Source organism: Hirundo rustica, chromosome 12, assembly GCF_015227805.2.
Source record: "Hirundo rustica isolate bHirRus1 chromosome 12, bHirRus1.pri.v3, whole genome shotgun sequence".
Taxonomy (NCBI): Eukaryota; Metazoa; Chordata; class Aves; order Passeriformes; family Hirundinidae; genus Hirundo; species Hirundo rustica.
In genome coordinates this window covers 8,072,301-8,087,134 of record NC_053461.1, presented here as the reverse complement: position 1 = coordinate 8,087,134, position 14,834 = coordinate 8,072,301, and the positions used below count along the sequence as shown (strand labels likewise).

At 47.5% G+C, this 14,834-nt stretch overlaps 1 protein-coding gene across 1 annotated transcript in view; it reads right to left on the bottom strand.

Moving 5' to 3' along the window:
- LOC120758363 (synapsin-2-like) overlaps positions 1-12,165 on the bottom strand; it is an 80,538-nt gene extending 68,373 nt beyond the window's left edge. The window contains exon 1 of the mRNA XM_040076534.2: positions 11,697-12,165. Coding sequence (XP_039932468.1) covers positions 11,697-12,070 — 374 coding nt within the window. The 5' untranslated portion in view covers positions 12,071-12,165. The remainder of the gene's footprint in view (positions 1-11,696) is intronic.
- Positions 12,166-14,834: the final 2,669 nt, after the last annotated feature.

Genomic DNA, 14,834 nt, shown 5'->3' with positions numbered 1-14,834 from the left:
GCACAGGCAGGTCCTGCACACTGGAATCTAAACAGAAATAATTTTGGGGAGGGTATTAAAGATGACTGAATATTTATAATTTTAACTATCTGATCAGAGCTGTTTATAATCAATTTATTTTCCATTTACAGATGTACAGAACTTCTGCTGGTCCTGCAGCCACGGGTTTTTACCCTGAGCTTCCAGGCAATGTTTCAGACAAAACAGGAATTTGTCCTCATTATGCAGAATAATTGTATGCCTCGGACAGAAAATGCTCCTAGATTAGTGCAGACAGAGATGTGCACACGCTTTTACACATGTGCAGATTAAGCTGCCTCTTGCCCCAGATGAAATTAGCTGTGTGTGTTAATGAGATTAGCAGCACACCACTCCAGCCCTGGTGCAGTAGAGATGGGGACTTTGATACTTTACAACGAGCTACTTTTGCTGATTAACATCATTAACTCTGATTTTTCTATTACACATAATCCTCTTTTCCAACATGAAAGTTATTTGCTAAAGTCCTCAAAGTGAAAATACTCTGTTCTTATCTTGAGGAGCCCAGTGTCTAGATCTAGAGAATATCAGTCATCTATCAAAGAAACTGCTCTAAGACACAATTAATTAAAGAAATGTGCAAGTGACTTTTAGAACTACTGTTCATCCCTCAAAAATAAATGTTTTTCTTGGTCCCAATTAGATTTGCTTCCTTTCAAACACCCAGTTGAAAATTCCCAGTCGGAAACAATCCTTGAAATGAAGTCGTGCTTTAAACCTTAAAACCTTTAAACCTTTAAACCTAGTGTTTTTTAAAGAGTTACATGCATGGAGTCTTCATCCCATCTTGACAGACAGACAGAGAGCAGTTTGCCGTGTGTTTTTCCAAAGGCTGGAACCACTCCTAGAATTCTGCCCCACAGAAAGCGTCACAAATTCACTGTTCTAGATCACCCGGCTAAGAATTGACTAGCAAACGTTCAGGGAAAGCCTCCATCAGCCCAGTGACAAGCCCAGCAAACCAGAAAATTGAGATTTAATCCTATTGTTACCACTTAAAGTCATACAGAGCCTGGATTTCAGGCCAGCAGCACCTGGTGCGTTTATTCGACATTTAAAGCCTTCCAGAGAGCCGTTCCTGAAATACAGGGACATAATCACCGAGGGATTTGGACAATAACAATCACACTCTGTCATCTCCTTTTACTGTGCAGGTGTGTTTTACTCTAAAGGCCACTTAGGAGCTGATTTGTCATCAGTGCATAGCCCAACAGCCAAGGATCTGGGAGCTGAAAAAGACATTTATAATGAGCCACAATATTCAGGGAGGAAAAAAAAAAAAAAAAAAAAGAAAACAAAAAAGAAACCCACCAAGCAATAACTCCATTTAATAATAACCCCCAATAGCTGCCTGATTTTTTGGAAAGGCCTTCTAGCAAATGAAAGAATAAAACAGCTGCAAGACTTAACAGAAAAGTGCTGTGAGACCCTCACCAACCCAGTGGAAGAGATTTGAGTAGAAATAATGTAAACCTCTGAGAGGAATGACAAGATTTGTCTTTACAAACAAGCCCTGGGTCTGCTGGTAGATAAAACTAGCACTGAAAGATAAAAGAAACAATGGGAAGGATTCTACTGATTAATGAATGGAAAAGAAGATACTTGCCTTTAGAAACAAACTATAGGTTTGTTTGTAAATGAAACTGAATATTGAAAGATGAAAGCTACAATGGGAAAAACCCATAAATCCCTTAAGAATTAAAAATTAGGGGTGTTATAGACTAAAAGGGGAATCTTAAGTCTTAGGCATTTCGGGAAGTCTGTACCTCTCAAGTACCTCAGCCAATGGAGAAAGAGAGAGGGAAATGTGGCCGGGAAATTAGGATAAAAAGGAGGCTGCGTCCTCTGAAAAACTGAGAGACACCAGGGGGAATGTCCCATGGCCTCTCCCTTTATTTGTATAAAGAAAAAGGACTCCTCTGTCTCCTTTTTGGACATAACTCTCTGGTACTTGTGGATTAATTTTCCTAACACCTTCATGTGCACTAGTTATATTTTATCTTAGTGTCTCCCTTGACTTCTCCCATGTATTTCTACTGCCAGGGAAGTTATCTTCCCCTCGTGTACACTGAGTTCACATCAGACATTTCTTCCTTAGTAAGAAACTGAATCAGCACAAAAAATCCTAGAACATGGGTCCAGCTGAAAGAATTGAGGCAGAGAACAGCCTGACACAAATCGTGACTCCCTAAATCCCATAACTTCTGCATTGTAACCCACAAAATGGGTGCTCATCAGACCTGCGTTCAAAAGAGCTGAGTGACTTTTCACTGGCACCATGGAGGAGCTTCCTTTTATTCCAGCCATGAGCTACTTTCTGTCTGGACAACATCCACCTGTGAAAATTCCTATAAATTCTTCAAAAAAAAACCCAAAAAAAACCCGCTGCATACAGGTAGACATGACTACATCCACACAGACACATTCTAAAAGGCCTATCACAAACAATCTTGTCATTTATTGATATTTAGTGCATGGAACAGCCACCCAAGACTCAGGAAAATTACTTTTGGTTATCTGTTCATAAGTAATTTTTCCTCATTAAAAGTGTCAAGAACAACTCTTGAGTAAAACAAGTTCTGCACTCTCAGCACACTAAGAAACCATATTGCCACTCAATGGAATTGGATGTATTTTTCATATTTTGTGATTAAACCTTTTTATCACCCTTTCCGAAGCACAAATTTGACGTGATGGCTTTTCTAATATTAATTTAGAAGCCTTGGACATTTTTTAAGGCTTTCTCAATGCCGAAGTGTGTGTATACATAGAAAGCTTCCATTGGAAATGATCTTCGGTGCAAAAGAAACCACTGAAATAAGTGAGAGGTAGTGAAATAATGTGGAATCTTCCCCTCTGGAACCATTCTGGTTTTCCTGAGCAAATGTGAGATTTAAGAGATTGTGACCGATCTCATATTGGAGTTAATCCCCTAAATCTGGGCCGTTTCAGTGGAATTATGATCAGTTTTATTAGTAAGAAATCAGAAGGAATAAAGAAGAAATGAGGCCAAAGAGAACAAGCGTGAGGTCAGGCGCAGAGCTGTGAACACACAGAGCTGGAGTGAACAAAATGAATCCCACCTCCATCTGAATTCCAGGAGGAAGCAGCTGTGCCCTGGCAGCAGGTGATGGGTGGGCAGGATCCCAGCAGGATCACATCCCTCAGCATTCCCCTGCACTGCCAGAGATACCTGGAGTCTGCAGGTAAACCAGGATTAACTAAATTCAATGTCCTCTGAATTAAACCCTTCCATCACTTCAGCTTGAAAAGCATGAAGAAGGATTCTATCCCAGCCACCTGATGCCTTGGGATTTCAGCTTTTATATTTCTCATTTATTTGTACTCCCGCAGTTCTTTAGTGTATAACTCCAAACTCCACACACAGTGTGAGCTGCTGCTCTCCCATTCTGGTCACACACAACAATTCCTCTCCAGACCTGGCAATCAAGGACACCTCACTGCCTCAGGCCTGAGAGATGGAAACAAAAGTGACTTGGGGGCAGCAATCTTGGGGTGAATGACTTCATTACCTGAAACTGTAATTGGAAGATGAACCCCCAATGTGCAAATGGACCAAACTGATCAAAGTGTGAAACCCATGACCATTTTCCATTCTTGGTCCAAGCCATTTTTGCTGGAAGTAAAGGAAAGGAAGAAGATAATGAATTTCAGGGAGGTACATTTCAAAGTAACAAGACTGAAGTGAGAGATGAAAGGAATAACAAATTTCTTGGTAGACTATGGAACCACGTAAAGTAAGAAACTCCACTTGCAACCTACTCAGAATTTGATAATGGCTTGCCAGTAGCAAATTGTGACCTGTTGAAATAAGAAAGGCATGGAACAAAAGGGTATAAAAACTGTAATATTAGATGTTTTATTCTTCTCATTCTGGGTATTAAAACTGCATAAAATCAAGTCACTACTTTTAGAAAACCCTGTGGGAATATTTAGCATCAATCTTTTGGGGAAACATTCTTTGCTTCCAACAAAAATGGCTTTTCCAATGTCCTGCAGTGTTTACACAATGGTTTACGCAAACCCCATCCATATAAAACAGGAAATCCTCTACACCCTGGAAGCCCTTGGGGGGCTTTTTCTGCCCAAAATGTACCTGAAGGCCCTTCAATAAAATAACAGCTTTTTATTCCTTTAATTCTGTCTGAGCACTGTTCCTAGGTAGCCCAACCAGGCATCACACCAGCTGTGTGCTGGGAATCTGTTCATTCACATTTGTGTGTCAGCCAGGGAGGGATGACCTGTGGGGCCAGAAAAAAGGACCAAATCTTTGCACTTTTTGCCCAAACCTGAAGCAGCCTGCAGCTGTCCTTGCCAGCTGAGAGCACGGAGCTGTCCCTGGGAGGGCGGCTATGACTAGGCACAGATAAAGCAGGTTAATTAGCAGGAGCAGTGCAACCAAGCAAGGAGTTTTCATTCCAGACCCGGGGCTGAGGCTGCCCTCCCACCCATGGTGTCTGGGAAGTTTTATCACCTCACTGCACATTTTTGTCACTCCACAAGGTAAGCTGGCTCCTCTCTGGAAGCAGTGTCATTACCGAAGGTAACATTTTACATCATCATTTATGGCTTCACTTTTTCTTGTCTACAACATTGCTTTCTCTGCCAATTTACTCTTTCCCATTCTTGACAATTTGTCCACCTGCCTGTAATTACCCTTTGCTGCTGTGTTCAGCCAAGCAGGTCCAAATTCCTTCTGTGGAGGTTCTGTATCCAAGCCTGGCTGCCTGCATTCGTTAGTCCCTTCCTCCAAAACAAATTTATACTCAAACACGGATTTTCAGTGGAGTCTTATCACATCTTTAAATGCAGACTGCAGTGTACCTTATTTAAAAATGTACAACCCCACCCAAATGTCAATTATTTTGGTGGTATTAAAACAAATTTCTGTAGTAGAAAGCATTCCTAATGGGATATAATTATGTGATGTTGGATATGGTATTTTGTGGGTCACTCACAAGGTGCTATTAAGAACTGGGTGCTAAAACTGCATAAAATGAAGTCACTACTTTCAGAAAATCCTGTGGGAATATTTAGCATCAACCTTTTGGGGAAACTTGCTTCCAGCAAAAATGTCCAGTGTCCTGCAGTGTTTACGCAGTGGCAAAACCCATCCATATAAACCAGGAAGTCCCCTACCCACACTTCTGCAAGACGAATAATAAAACATCTAATATTACAGTTTTTATACCCTTTTGTTCCATGCCTTTCTTATTTCAACAGGTCACAATTTGCTACTGGCAAGCCATTATCAAATTCTGAATAGGCTGTAAGTGGAATTTCTTATTTTACATCATTCCATAGTCTAACAAGAAATGTGTTATTCCTTTCATCTCTCCGTTCAGTCTCATTACTTTGAAATGTACCTCCCTGAAATTCATTATTTCCTTGCCAATTTTTCTATTTCCTTTATTTGAAGGCAAACTTTAGGAGAAAACATCGGCAAACTTTTTTTCTCTAATACTACCCATCCACCTAAAGGTGTTACTACCGCTTTCATTCAGGCTTCAGAGGCATTTCTATTGTCCCTAAAGATAGGGGAAAAATTTAAACAAACAAACAAACACGAAAAATCACACACGCCACCCAAAACCAAAAAAAACAAAAAACAAAACATCAAAACCAGTTGGATCTTGAGCACGGGGACTGGGATGGGATGGGATGGGATGGGATGGGATGGGATGGGGGTGACACCAGAATCTGCCCAAATTTGTGGCCAGCATCTCATTTACACTCAGCCGCCTAAAATAACATTAGAGCCTGCAAGAGCTTGTTTAGATGGAGCAACACACAGAGCATGGAGGAAAAAGTGTTTGAGAGATTCGGTCCTCATTTTCTATCTTGTCAAAAAGGTAATCTCTCTCACATACTGAGTTTGGCTATTTATACCAACATAAGCAAGTATTACACACGACAGAACTGTGGATAAACAGAAAAAAAAAATCAGCAATTCTCTTTCTGAGATCGTCTTAAAATACCAGCACAGACCTTGTCTGGTGCTGCACCAGCTGGCTGTTGGGAGGGGAGACAGGGAACACGGCTTGGGTGAGGCTGCTGTACGCACAAATTCAGATTTAACACCTTCCACACTTTGAAATGAAACACAAAACACGGCTTGGGTGAAGCTGTTGTACACACAAATTCAGATTTAACACCTTCCGTACTTCAGGTAGCTCAGCTGCACACCCTGCTCCTCCAGCCCAGTGTGGAACGAACATTTAAAACACGTCAAGGTCCCATGAGCTCTACTTTACCCCTTGAAACACCTCATGCAGGGGCTGTGGACTCAGAGCTCAGGATGGAAGTGCAGAAACCCTCGTGGTTTCCTGCGTGAGCCCTCCCAGCCTGCAGAGATGGGCTGTTTGTGCCTGCATCCCTCCTTTAATTGTGTTTTTATTGGGATTGCGGAGGCAGAGAGCCCTTAATGCAGAGCTGGGAGCTGCAGGCCGTGCTGGGAAGCAGGGCTGATCTAATTTCCAATTACCTGCTTGGAAGAAGCACGCACTGGCCTCATGCAAGAGCTGCTTGCCAGCTTCTTTTTGGAGGGCTGGGAGCCCACTCCAAAGGCCACAACTCGAGTTACACTGAAATGTCTCACAAAGATAATTTTGAAAGGCAGAATTTTTATACAAAGTGAAAATTAGAGAGAAACCAAAGTCAAGCCTTTTTTGCTCCTGCTCACTTTCAGAGGTTTTAAGGAACCTCTTGCCTCCTTGAAATATCACAGTGTTATACCAAAAGCAAGGTTGTTTTCCCTTAATATCCTTGTTGCAAAGGGCATTTTAAATTCATGAAGGTGATTTAGGATATGCTTTTCTTCCCATATAAAATATACATATTGATAAAATTATCTTTTCCTTACACTCCACATTTGGTCATAGTCTTGAGAGCAGAGACCCTTCAAAAACCTCCTTCCTCCTCTACAACACTGCTGGATTTGCCTCCAAACACATCCCACCCTCAGCCTTAGTGCCAAGGACTCCTTTCAACCCCCTCCACCAGCTCCACACTTGTCCCAGATTGGGTTTCCTTCCCCATTTCCCATCTGGCTCTGGATTTTCTGCTGGTAGCAGTGAGCTGTGCCACACCAGGGGGCTGCAGGGACATTTTCCTCCCCCAGAGTCATCCCAAAGGACTGGAAAGTGCTCTGGCAGAGCAGGTGCCCTCATTTATGCATTATTAAAATCAAGCGACACCTTCTAAATTTGGAAAACTCGCTCACTGAAGGCTCACAGTGAATGAAATGAAAGCTGCAGCTAATGAATCAACACGTTACAACCGAAAACATGAGAATTCTGGGCCAATTGGAGTTAGGAACTGCTAATTAGTTATGCACAATTGAGCCATCCCTAATGAACAGAAGAACTGCAGTGAAATTGTCATTGCAGCGTGTTCGTGCACGTTTGGTAGTTACAAAAAACAACAGCACACACGGTTTTAATTGAAACTGGTTTCCACCTTCCAGTGGACGAAATAAAACCCCAAACCAAAAATCAAACCCTAAGAAGCTCCTGCTGCTCACTTCATGGGATTTTTGTGTCACCAAGCAGTGCTTTCCTGCACTACCACAACAGTGCTCATATTAAAAATGTTTCTGATGAGCAATGCTGGCCCGTAAATGACTGGGTAATTTTTAAACCAGAAAGTTTTCTCTTCATTTAACATTTGTCCCAGCCATTTGGGGTTTATCTTTGGAGCCTGTCACAAGCTGAGTAACTACTCAGGCAGTAAACATGAAGTGAAATGCGTAATTGTCTGCTAAAAAAAAAAAAAAAGATACTGATACTTGCAACCAGATTTGCACTTGAAAAAAACACAAGAAGGAAATTTCCCAGCTTTGTTCTTTTTATAATTTCACTGCTGCTGCCAACAAGTCTCATATTCAAGCTTTAAAAGACAAGACACACTAAGTGACGATCAGTTTTCAATATTGAAGCAGCTCTCTGAGTCTTACACGTAAGTTTTTAATAAAGATAATAATATATACATAGCCCCTTGGCCCTTTGCCACAGATGTATGGCCTCTCATCAGCTGCTTGTTCAGCACGGAATATTCAGGACTTCTTGTGTACAGAACAAAATGGTTGTTTCCTGAGGAAATCAAACACATATTTTAAAATAAACCTGTCTAGCTGGAAATTTTGGACACTTAATGCAGAATTAAAAGAGAAGCTGAAGCAAGCTGTCTAGGTTTAATTTAGCTCTGTCAGCAGTCGCTTGGATGACCTTGAGTGAATTATTTCACTCCTCGGTTTTTGTAAAATATCAACAAAGATCCTCCAAGCTGTGAAACACCCATGGAAATCTGTCACATCCCATCACCACTAAAACTCACAAGTGGTTCCTGAAGCTCTGCCCTCCCCAGCAGATCCGTGGGGCATCTGTGCACCAGACACATTCCCACTGCATCCCAAACCCATCCTCCAGGTGTGGGACTCACCACAGGGGTCTGGAGGTCAAGATATTGGAAGTGTCTGCTCAATGTGCAGCTGCAGGTGGAAAGGACATCCAAATGTATAAAGAACAGCCCTGGAAATAAAATCAGCTTTTCCAATGCCTGGGTGTGAATTTATATAAATGACTGGTCCACTGGAAGGGTTTGCACTCCAGGCCACCTCTTCCTCATGGTGCCGCTCTGGAACGACAGGGAAATTCTCAGTTACCTGGGGGAAATGAATTCTGGCTCTTTGCTTCCACCTGTGGGCCAGAGGGTCATTTATTGTCCAAAGTGACCAGGAGAAAGTCTTCCATGAGAACCAGAACCAGCCAAGACCGCTTGCCATAGATTTATTGATTACAGCCTTTACCCTGTGCTCAGTTTCTCCCTTCACTTGCCACTAAGGCTGGTGGAAAATCTTTGATTCAGCTTTCTTTACAGCCCTATCCTCAGGAGAAGCACAACCACTAAGTGTGGATGGAAGACTCCAAAGGAGCTGTAGGAAAAGAATCATCCTTGACAGCTCTAACACACCCTGGACTGAGGAAGGAGAGTGCCTTGGCACAACTGCATTTACTCATCCCTTAAGAAGTCAGGAAAATGGTAAAAAATATACAAATTAGTATAGATAAACCATATCTATATGGTTTTCCCCTGTCCCGTGCCATAAAAGTGAAGTTATTGAAACGGAGAATTGCAAAACTTGCAAAAGGACAAACCTCTTAGAGCAAGAAACTGAGGGAAAGATGTCACTGAGAAAAGGATTATAAAATGCAAGCAACAACTGGGATTTGGTTCTAGGCAGAATATCCCAAATGATCCCATGAGCAACAACAACAACAACGTTGGGTCACCAAATCTTAGACTTGATGCGTGAGCCAACCTTTCACAGAAATAAAATATGTTGGAAACAAAACGTCCCTTTATGCCAGTGGTAAGAGGGAATATCCTTTGCTGACAGAAAAAGGTTTAGGTTTCCTCTGGGCCTTGCTGAAGAGAGGATACTGAACTAGTAAGGTTTCAGTGTGACACAGACAGAAATCCTTTGATTTCCATTCAAACTGCCATCCACAAGCAATAGACACATTTTCAGTTTAAGGCAAACAAACACAGCACAGCTCATAACACCACAAAAACAAGGGCCAAGCTCTGATCCTCCCGTCAGGATCAGAGCCCAGCAGCTGGGAGGGCTTCGGGAGGCTCTCAGAGATGCTGTGGTGCTGTCTCTGCTGTTATTGACGGCGTTTGCTCACAGCATCACATGACAGAGCTCTGCCAACCTCCCCTTGCAGCACAGCCCAGGGGTGCCAGCAGCCACTGGCACTCATGTGCTGCCTCTCCCAGCCTTTCTTTTCCTTGTCCAAATCACAATCCGTATTCCATGTTGGAGTCAGGTACCCCAGAAGATCAATGCATGCCTACACAGAGATCCATACCTGGAATGAACTCTTCTGCGTGAATTACCAGAATTCACACATCTATGGAGTTGGAGGGACTCACAAGGGTCAGATACGTAGTTTTTCAAAATGTATTTTAAAATCTTCCGCTACAAAATGACCAGTTTCTGGGAAAGAGCCAGTGCCACAACAAACTCTTTTTTCTAGAACTACTGTGTATCCATGTCACATACTATGAGGAGGAGAAAAAAAAAAAAAAAAAAAAAAAGGCAAAAGCAAGCAGGCATGAGGAGTAACCTTGTGCAGATCTGTGAGGCTCCTACCTGGAGTGCCCTTGGGGGAACTCCCCAAGCAGGGCTTTCAAAGCTCTGCCCCAATCAAGAGATTGTGTTAATTCAGGGTGCATTGATCAAGGATGTAAAATCATGTGTGCAAAACCGTGCTCACTCAGACTGGCAAAGCAAAGAAAAGCAAAGCAAAATCTCCCAGAAAGAAACCTCGGGAAGAAATGCAGTTATTAAATGTATCAGGCAGAGAGCTGTGCACGGCAGAATATGAAATAAATAGATGTTCCTGCGAGGCAGGGAGCAGTGTCCATGGATGCATCTCCATGACGTAGCTACAGAGGCTGCCTCAGTCTGGCTGATACAACCACCTTGTTTTTTCAAAAAGGAAAAAAAAAAAAAAAGGAAAAAAAAAAAAAAGGAGAAAACCACCACCTCCTACACACAACCAACCACAAAACCAGACAGAAGAAAAAGCCTGGAAAAATGTAATAGGTAATGTTATCCTAACGTAAATACCCAATCTGCTCTAGTTGAAGGCTTAAATTTTCGTTTCCAGTATTTTATTAAAGGAAGGTTTTAAAGCAAACTGGATCAGATCACAGCACTGCACGAGCCCATCCAGACAGCGAGGCTGCAAATTCGAGACGTGGAAGATAAAACCCTAAACCCACAATCCATTACCGGATGATCTCAGCCTTACAAAAACAGACTTGTTTTACTCCGTATTATTTTAAGGCGCTGCTAAGACCTTCTGCACCGTAATTAGCAACAGCGAATGAGACGATTGTCAGCTCCATGTGCAAACACCCGTCAGCGAGGGACTGATAGGAACGTGTCCTTCCCCTAGAGCACAGCATCCAGCAGGGACGAACAGGTCTGGAACAGCCATAACCTCTCCTGCTGGTACCAGGCACGCTCACGGCCAAGTCCCACGCTTGGCAAATCTCACATTTTTCATGCTCATCCCATTTCAGTGGGAGCCGAACAAACAAAACCGGTTGGGTTAATGAACCCCAGGGCACGAATTCGCGGAGCCAGGGGCAGAAGCGAGGGCTGGTGCCCGGCATCCTGAGAGACCTTCACCCGAACGCCACAGGAGCAGCGGGGGCTGCGCGGAAACGAACCGGCTCTTAAACACGAATTAACACCGGCAACGCCACGACCACACAGAAATCCGTGCCCAGGACACCGAAAACCAACCTGCCTCTACACACGGGCTCCGTGCTTCGCCACAGAGCAAAGGACATGCTCGCTCAGGGCGCTGTGTGTGTTTTATTTAGTGTAGCGATGGGAAACACATTTCACAGCTAGCAGGGAGCTCCAGGGCTCTCTGGGTTTTGGGGTTTATTTTTTGCTCCGTCTTCCAGTCCGTGAGGCTGCAGCCCCTCAGCGGGGCCGGCTGAGCCCGCACCTGCCGCGGAGGGACCGCGGGGAGGATGGGGACGGAGAAGCATGAGGATGGTGATGATGATGATGATGATGAGGGCGCGGAGGGGCACGCAGGGGGGGCACCTACCAGTCCGTGTGCGGCTCGTCGATGACCAGGAGCAGCTTGAACTTTCTGCCGACGGCCGCGGAGACGGCGGCGGACGCGTCCACCAGCCCGGCCGAGGCCGCCGTCTGCTTCACGGCGTTGGAGAGCGAGCTGAAGAAGCTGCTGCCCGCGGATTGCTGCGGCGGCGGCGGCTGCTGCTGCTGCGGGGCCGCGGGCTGCGGCGGCTGCCGGCGCTCCGAGGCCGGAGAGCCCGAGGCGGGGCCCGAGGAGCCCGCGGAAGGCGGCGGCGGCGGAGGCTGCTGCGGCTCCGGGCGCTGCAGGTCGGTCATGTAGCCATTGGGCAGGTTGGCGATGAAGCTGCTGTCCGAGAGCCTGCGCCGCAGAAAGTTCATCATCTGGCCGGGCGGGGGGCTGCGGCGGGGCCGGGAGCGGGCTGTGCGATGCGCCGGCGGCAGCGCTCCGAGCCGCGCTCTGTGCGCTCCGAGCCGCGCTCCGTGCGCAGCGCTCCGCTCCGAGCCGCGCTCTGTGCGCCCGCCCGACGGCAGGGGGCGGCAGAGGGGCGGGCGGGGCGCGGGGACGGGCACCGGGACAGGGAGGGGACAGGGATGGGAACGGGAACGGGGATGGCGACAGGGACAGGGAGGGGAACGGGGACGGGGATGGGGATGGGGACGGGGATGGGGATGGGGACGGGGATGGGGATGGAGAAGGGACAGGGAGGGATGGGACAGCAGTGGGGACAGGGATAGGGATAGGGATAGGGATAGGGATAGGGATAGGGATAGGGATAGGGATAGGGATAGGGATAGGGATAGGGATAGGGATAGGGATAGGGATAGGGATAGGGACGGGGACGGGGACGGGGACGGGGATGGGGACAGGAACGGCGACAGGGAGGGGATAGTGATGGGGACAGGAATGGAGACAGGAACGGGACAACGATGGGAAGGAGGATGAGGATGGGGACAGCGATGAGGACAGGAATAGGGAAGAGAATGGGCACGGGAACGTGGACAAGGATGGGGACAGGAACGGGTACAGAGATGGGGACACGGAGGGGACAGCGATGGGGACAACGATGGGGATGGAGCTGTGTGTCCAGCCGGCACAACCAGGGCCGCGGTTCCACCCTCCCCACCCCCTCCTCCCACCGCGGCAGCAGCCGTGCTCAGCGCTGCGGCGGGCGGCGCTGGGTGAGCAGGGACAGCGGAGCGGTGCTGGGGACAGTTCCGAGCTGGCTCGGGGCACTGCGCCTGAAAGCGCATCCCGCGGACAGCTCCTGCCCGAGCATCCCGGGACAGCTCCATCCCGAGCATCCCGGCACAGCTCCATCCCGAGCATCCCGGCACAGCTCCATCCCGAGCATCCCGGGACAGCTCCATCCCGAGCATCCCGGGACAGCTCCTGCCCGAGCATCCCGGGACAGCTCCGTCCCGAGCATCCCGGCACAGCTCCATCCCGAGCATCCCGGCACAGCTCCATCCCGAGCATCCCGGGACAGCTCCTGCCCGAGCATCCCGGGACAGCTCCATCCCGAGCATCCCGGGACAGCTCCGTCCCGAGCATCCCAGGACAGCTCCTGCCCGAGCATCCCAGGACAGCTCCTGCCCGAGCATCCCGGCACAGCTCCATCCCGAGCATCCGGCACAGCTCCGTCCCGAGCATCCCGGGACAGCTCCTGCCCGAGCATCCCAGGACAGCTCCATCCTGAGCATCCCGGGACAGCTCCTGCCCGAGCATCCCGGGACAGCTCCATCCCGAGCATCCCGGGACAGCTCCGTCCCGAGCATCTCAGGACAGCTCCTGCCCGAGCATCCCGGGACAGCTCCATCCCGAGCATCCCGGGACAGCTCCGTCCCGAGCATCCCGGGACAGCTCCATCCCGAGCATCCGGCACAGCTCCGTCCCGAGCATCCCGGGACAGCTCCTGCCCGAGCATCCCAGGACAGCTCCATCCTGAGCATCCCGGGACAGCTCCTGCCCGAGCATCCCGGGACAGCTCCATCCCGAGCATCCCGGGACAGCTCCGTCCCGAGCATCTCAGGACAGCTCCTGCCCGAGCATCCCGGGACAGCTCCATCCCGAGCATCCCGGGACAGCTCCGTCCCGAGCGTCCCGGGACAGCTCCATCCCGAGCATCCCAGGACAGCTCCTGCCCGAGCATCCCGGGACAGCTCCGTCCCGAGCATCCCGGGACAGCTCCTGCCCGAGCATCCCGGGACAGCTCCTGCCCGAGCATCCCGAGACAGCTCCAGCTCCATCCCGAGCATCCCTCGGGCACTGCAGCGTGCGAGGCAGTGACAGCAGCACCGTCCCGAAGCGGTGGCTGGGGGCCGGATCAGGCACTTGCACCCCCCCAAAATATTAACAAAACCTCGGTTATTACAGACCCCCAGGCTGGTTTATGTCAGAAATCCCTTCGAGGAAGAGGTGTGCTGAGGGTCTTCAAGCGATTTTACATTGTCACAAGAGTGATGGGTGCTTTTTCTGTGAGAGAAATTTGAATCCTCCATCCCCTGAGTTTTGGGGTAATCACTGTGTGTAACATAAAACACATAACTCAGCCCTTATCCTTTTATCCAACACACAGTCACAACTCCTTTTGCTGCTGAGCTTTACAGGCCATATTGATTGTAACAGTAATAATAAACAATAATAAACAATGGTAAATCCATGCAACAACTCCTTTAGAGTTTTAATAAAATCCCGGGTACTGACACTTCCGCAGGTTAAAGTTTACACTTCGGAAGGTGGAACTGCACAGGATTGTTTAATGAAGGGCTGAATTTAGAAATATTTATGTACTGTAAAATGGCAAAATCTATAGGGCTAGTAGGCGATGGTTGTAATTTAAACACCATGGACACACTGGGGGTAAATTATATTTTAATATTTGTTAAATTCCTGTTCCAGGCTGAGGGGTGATTGTATAAAAACAGTCCCTCTTTGGAACACAGTGCTTCCTGCCTCCTCAGGACCTGCCTCTTGTCCTGGCAGCATTCCTGGGTGGTTTGGCTCTCTCAGAGCCAAATTCCCCACGGCAGGATGAGCTGGGCTCCCTTTTCCTGGGCACATGAAGGGGTTTGCCAGGTTCCCTCTGCAGGGCTGAAAGGCACCTCCAGTGTCAGCTGTGCTCTCTGTGTGGCCACAGGGTGCACG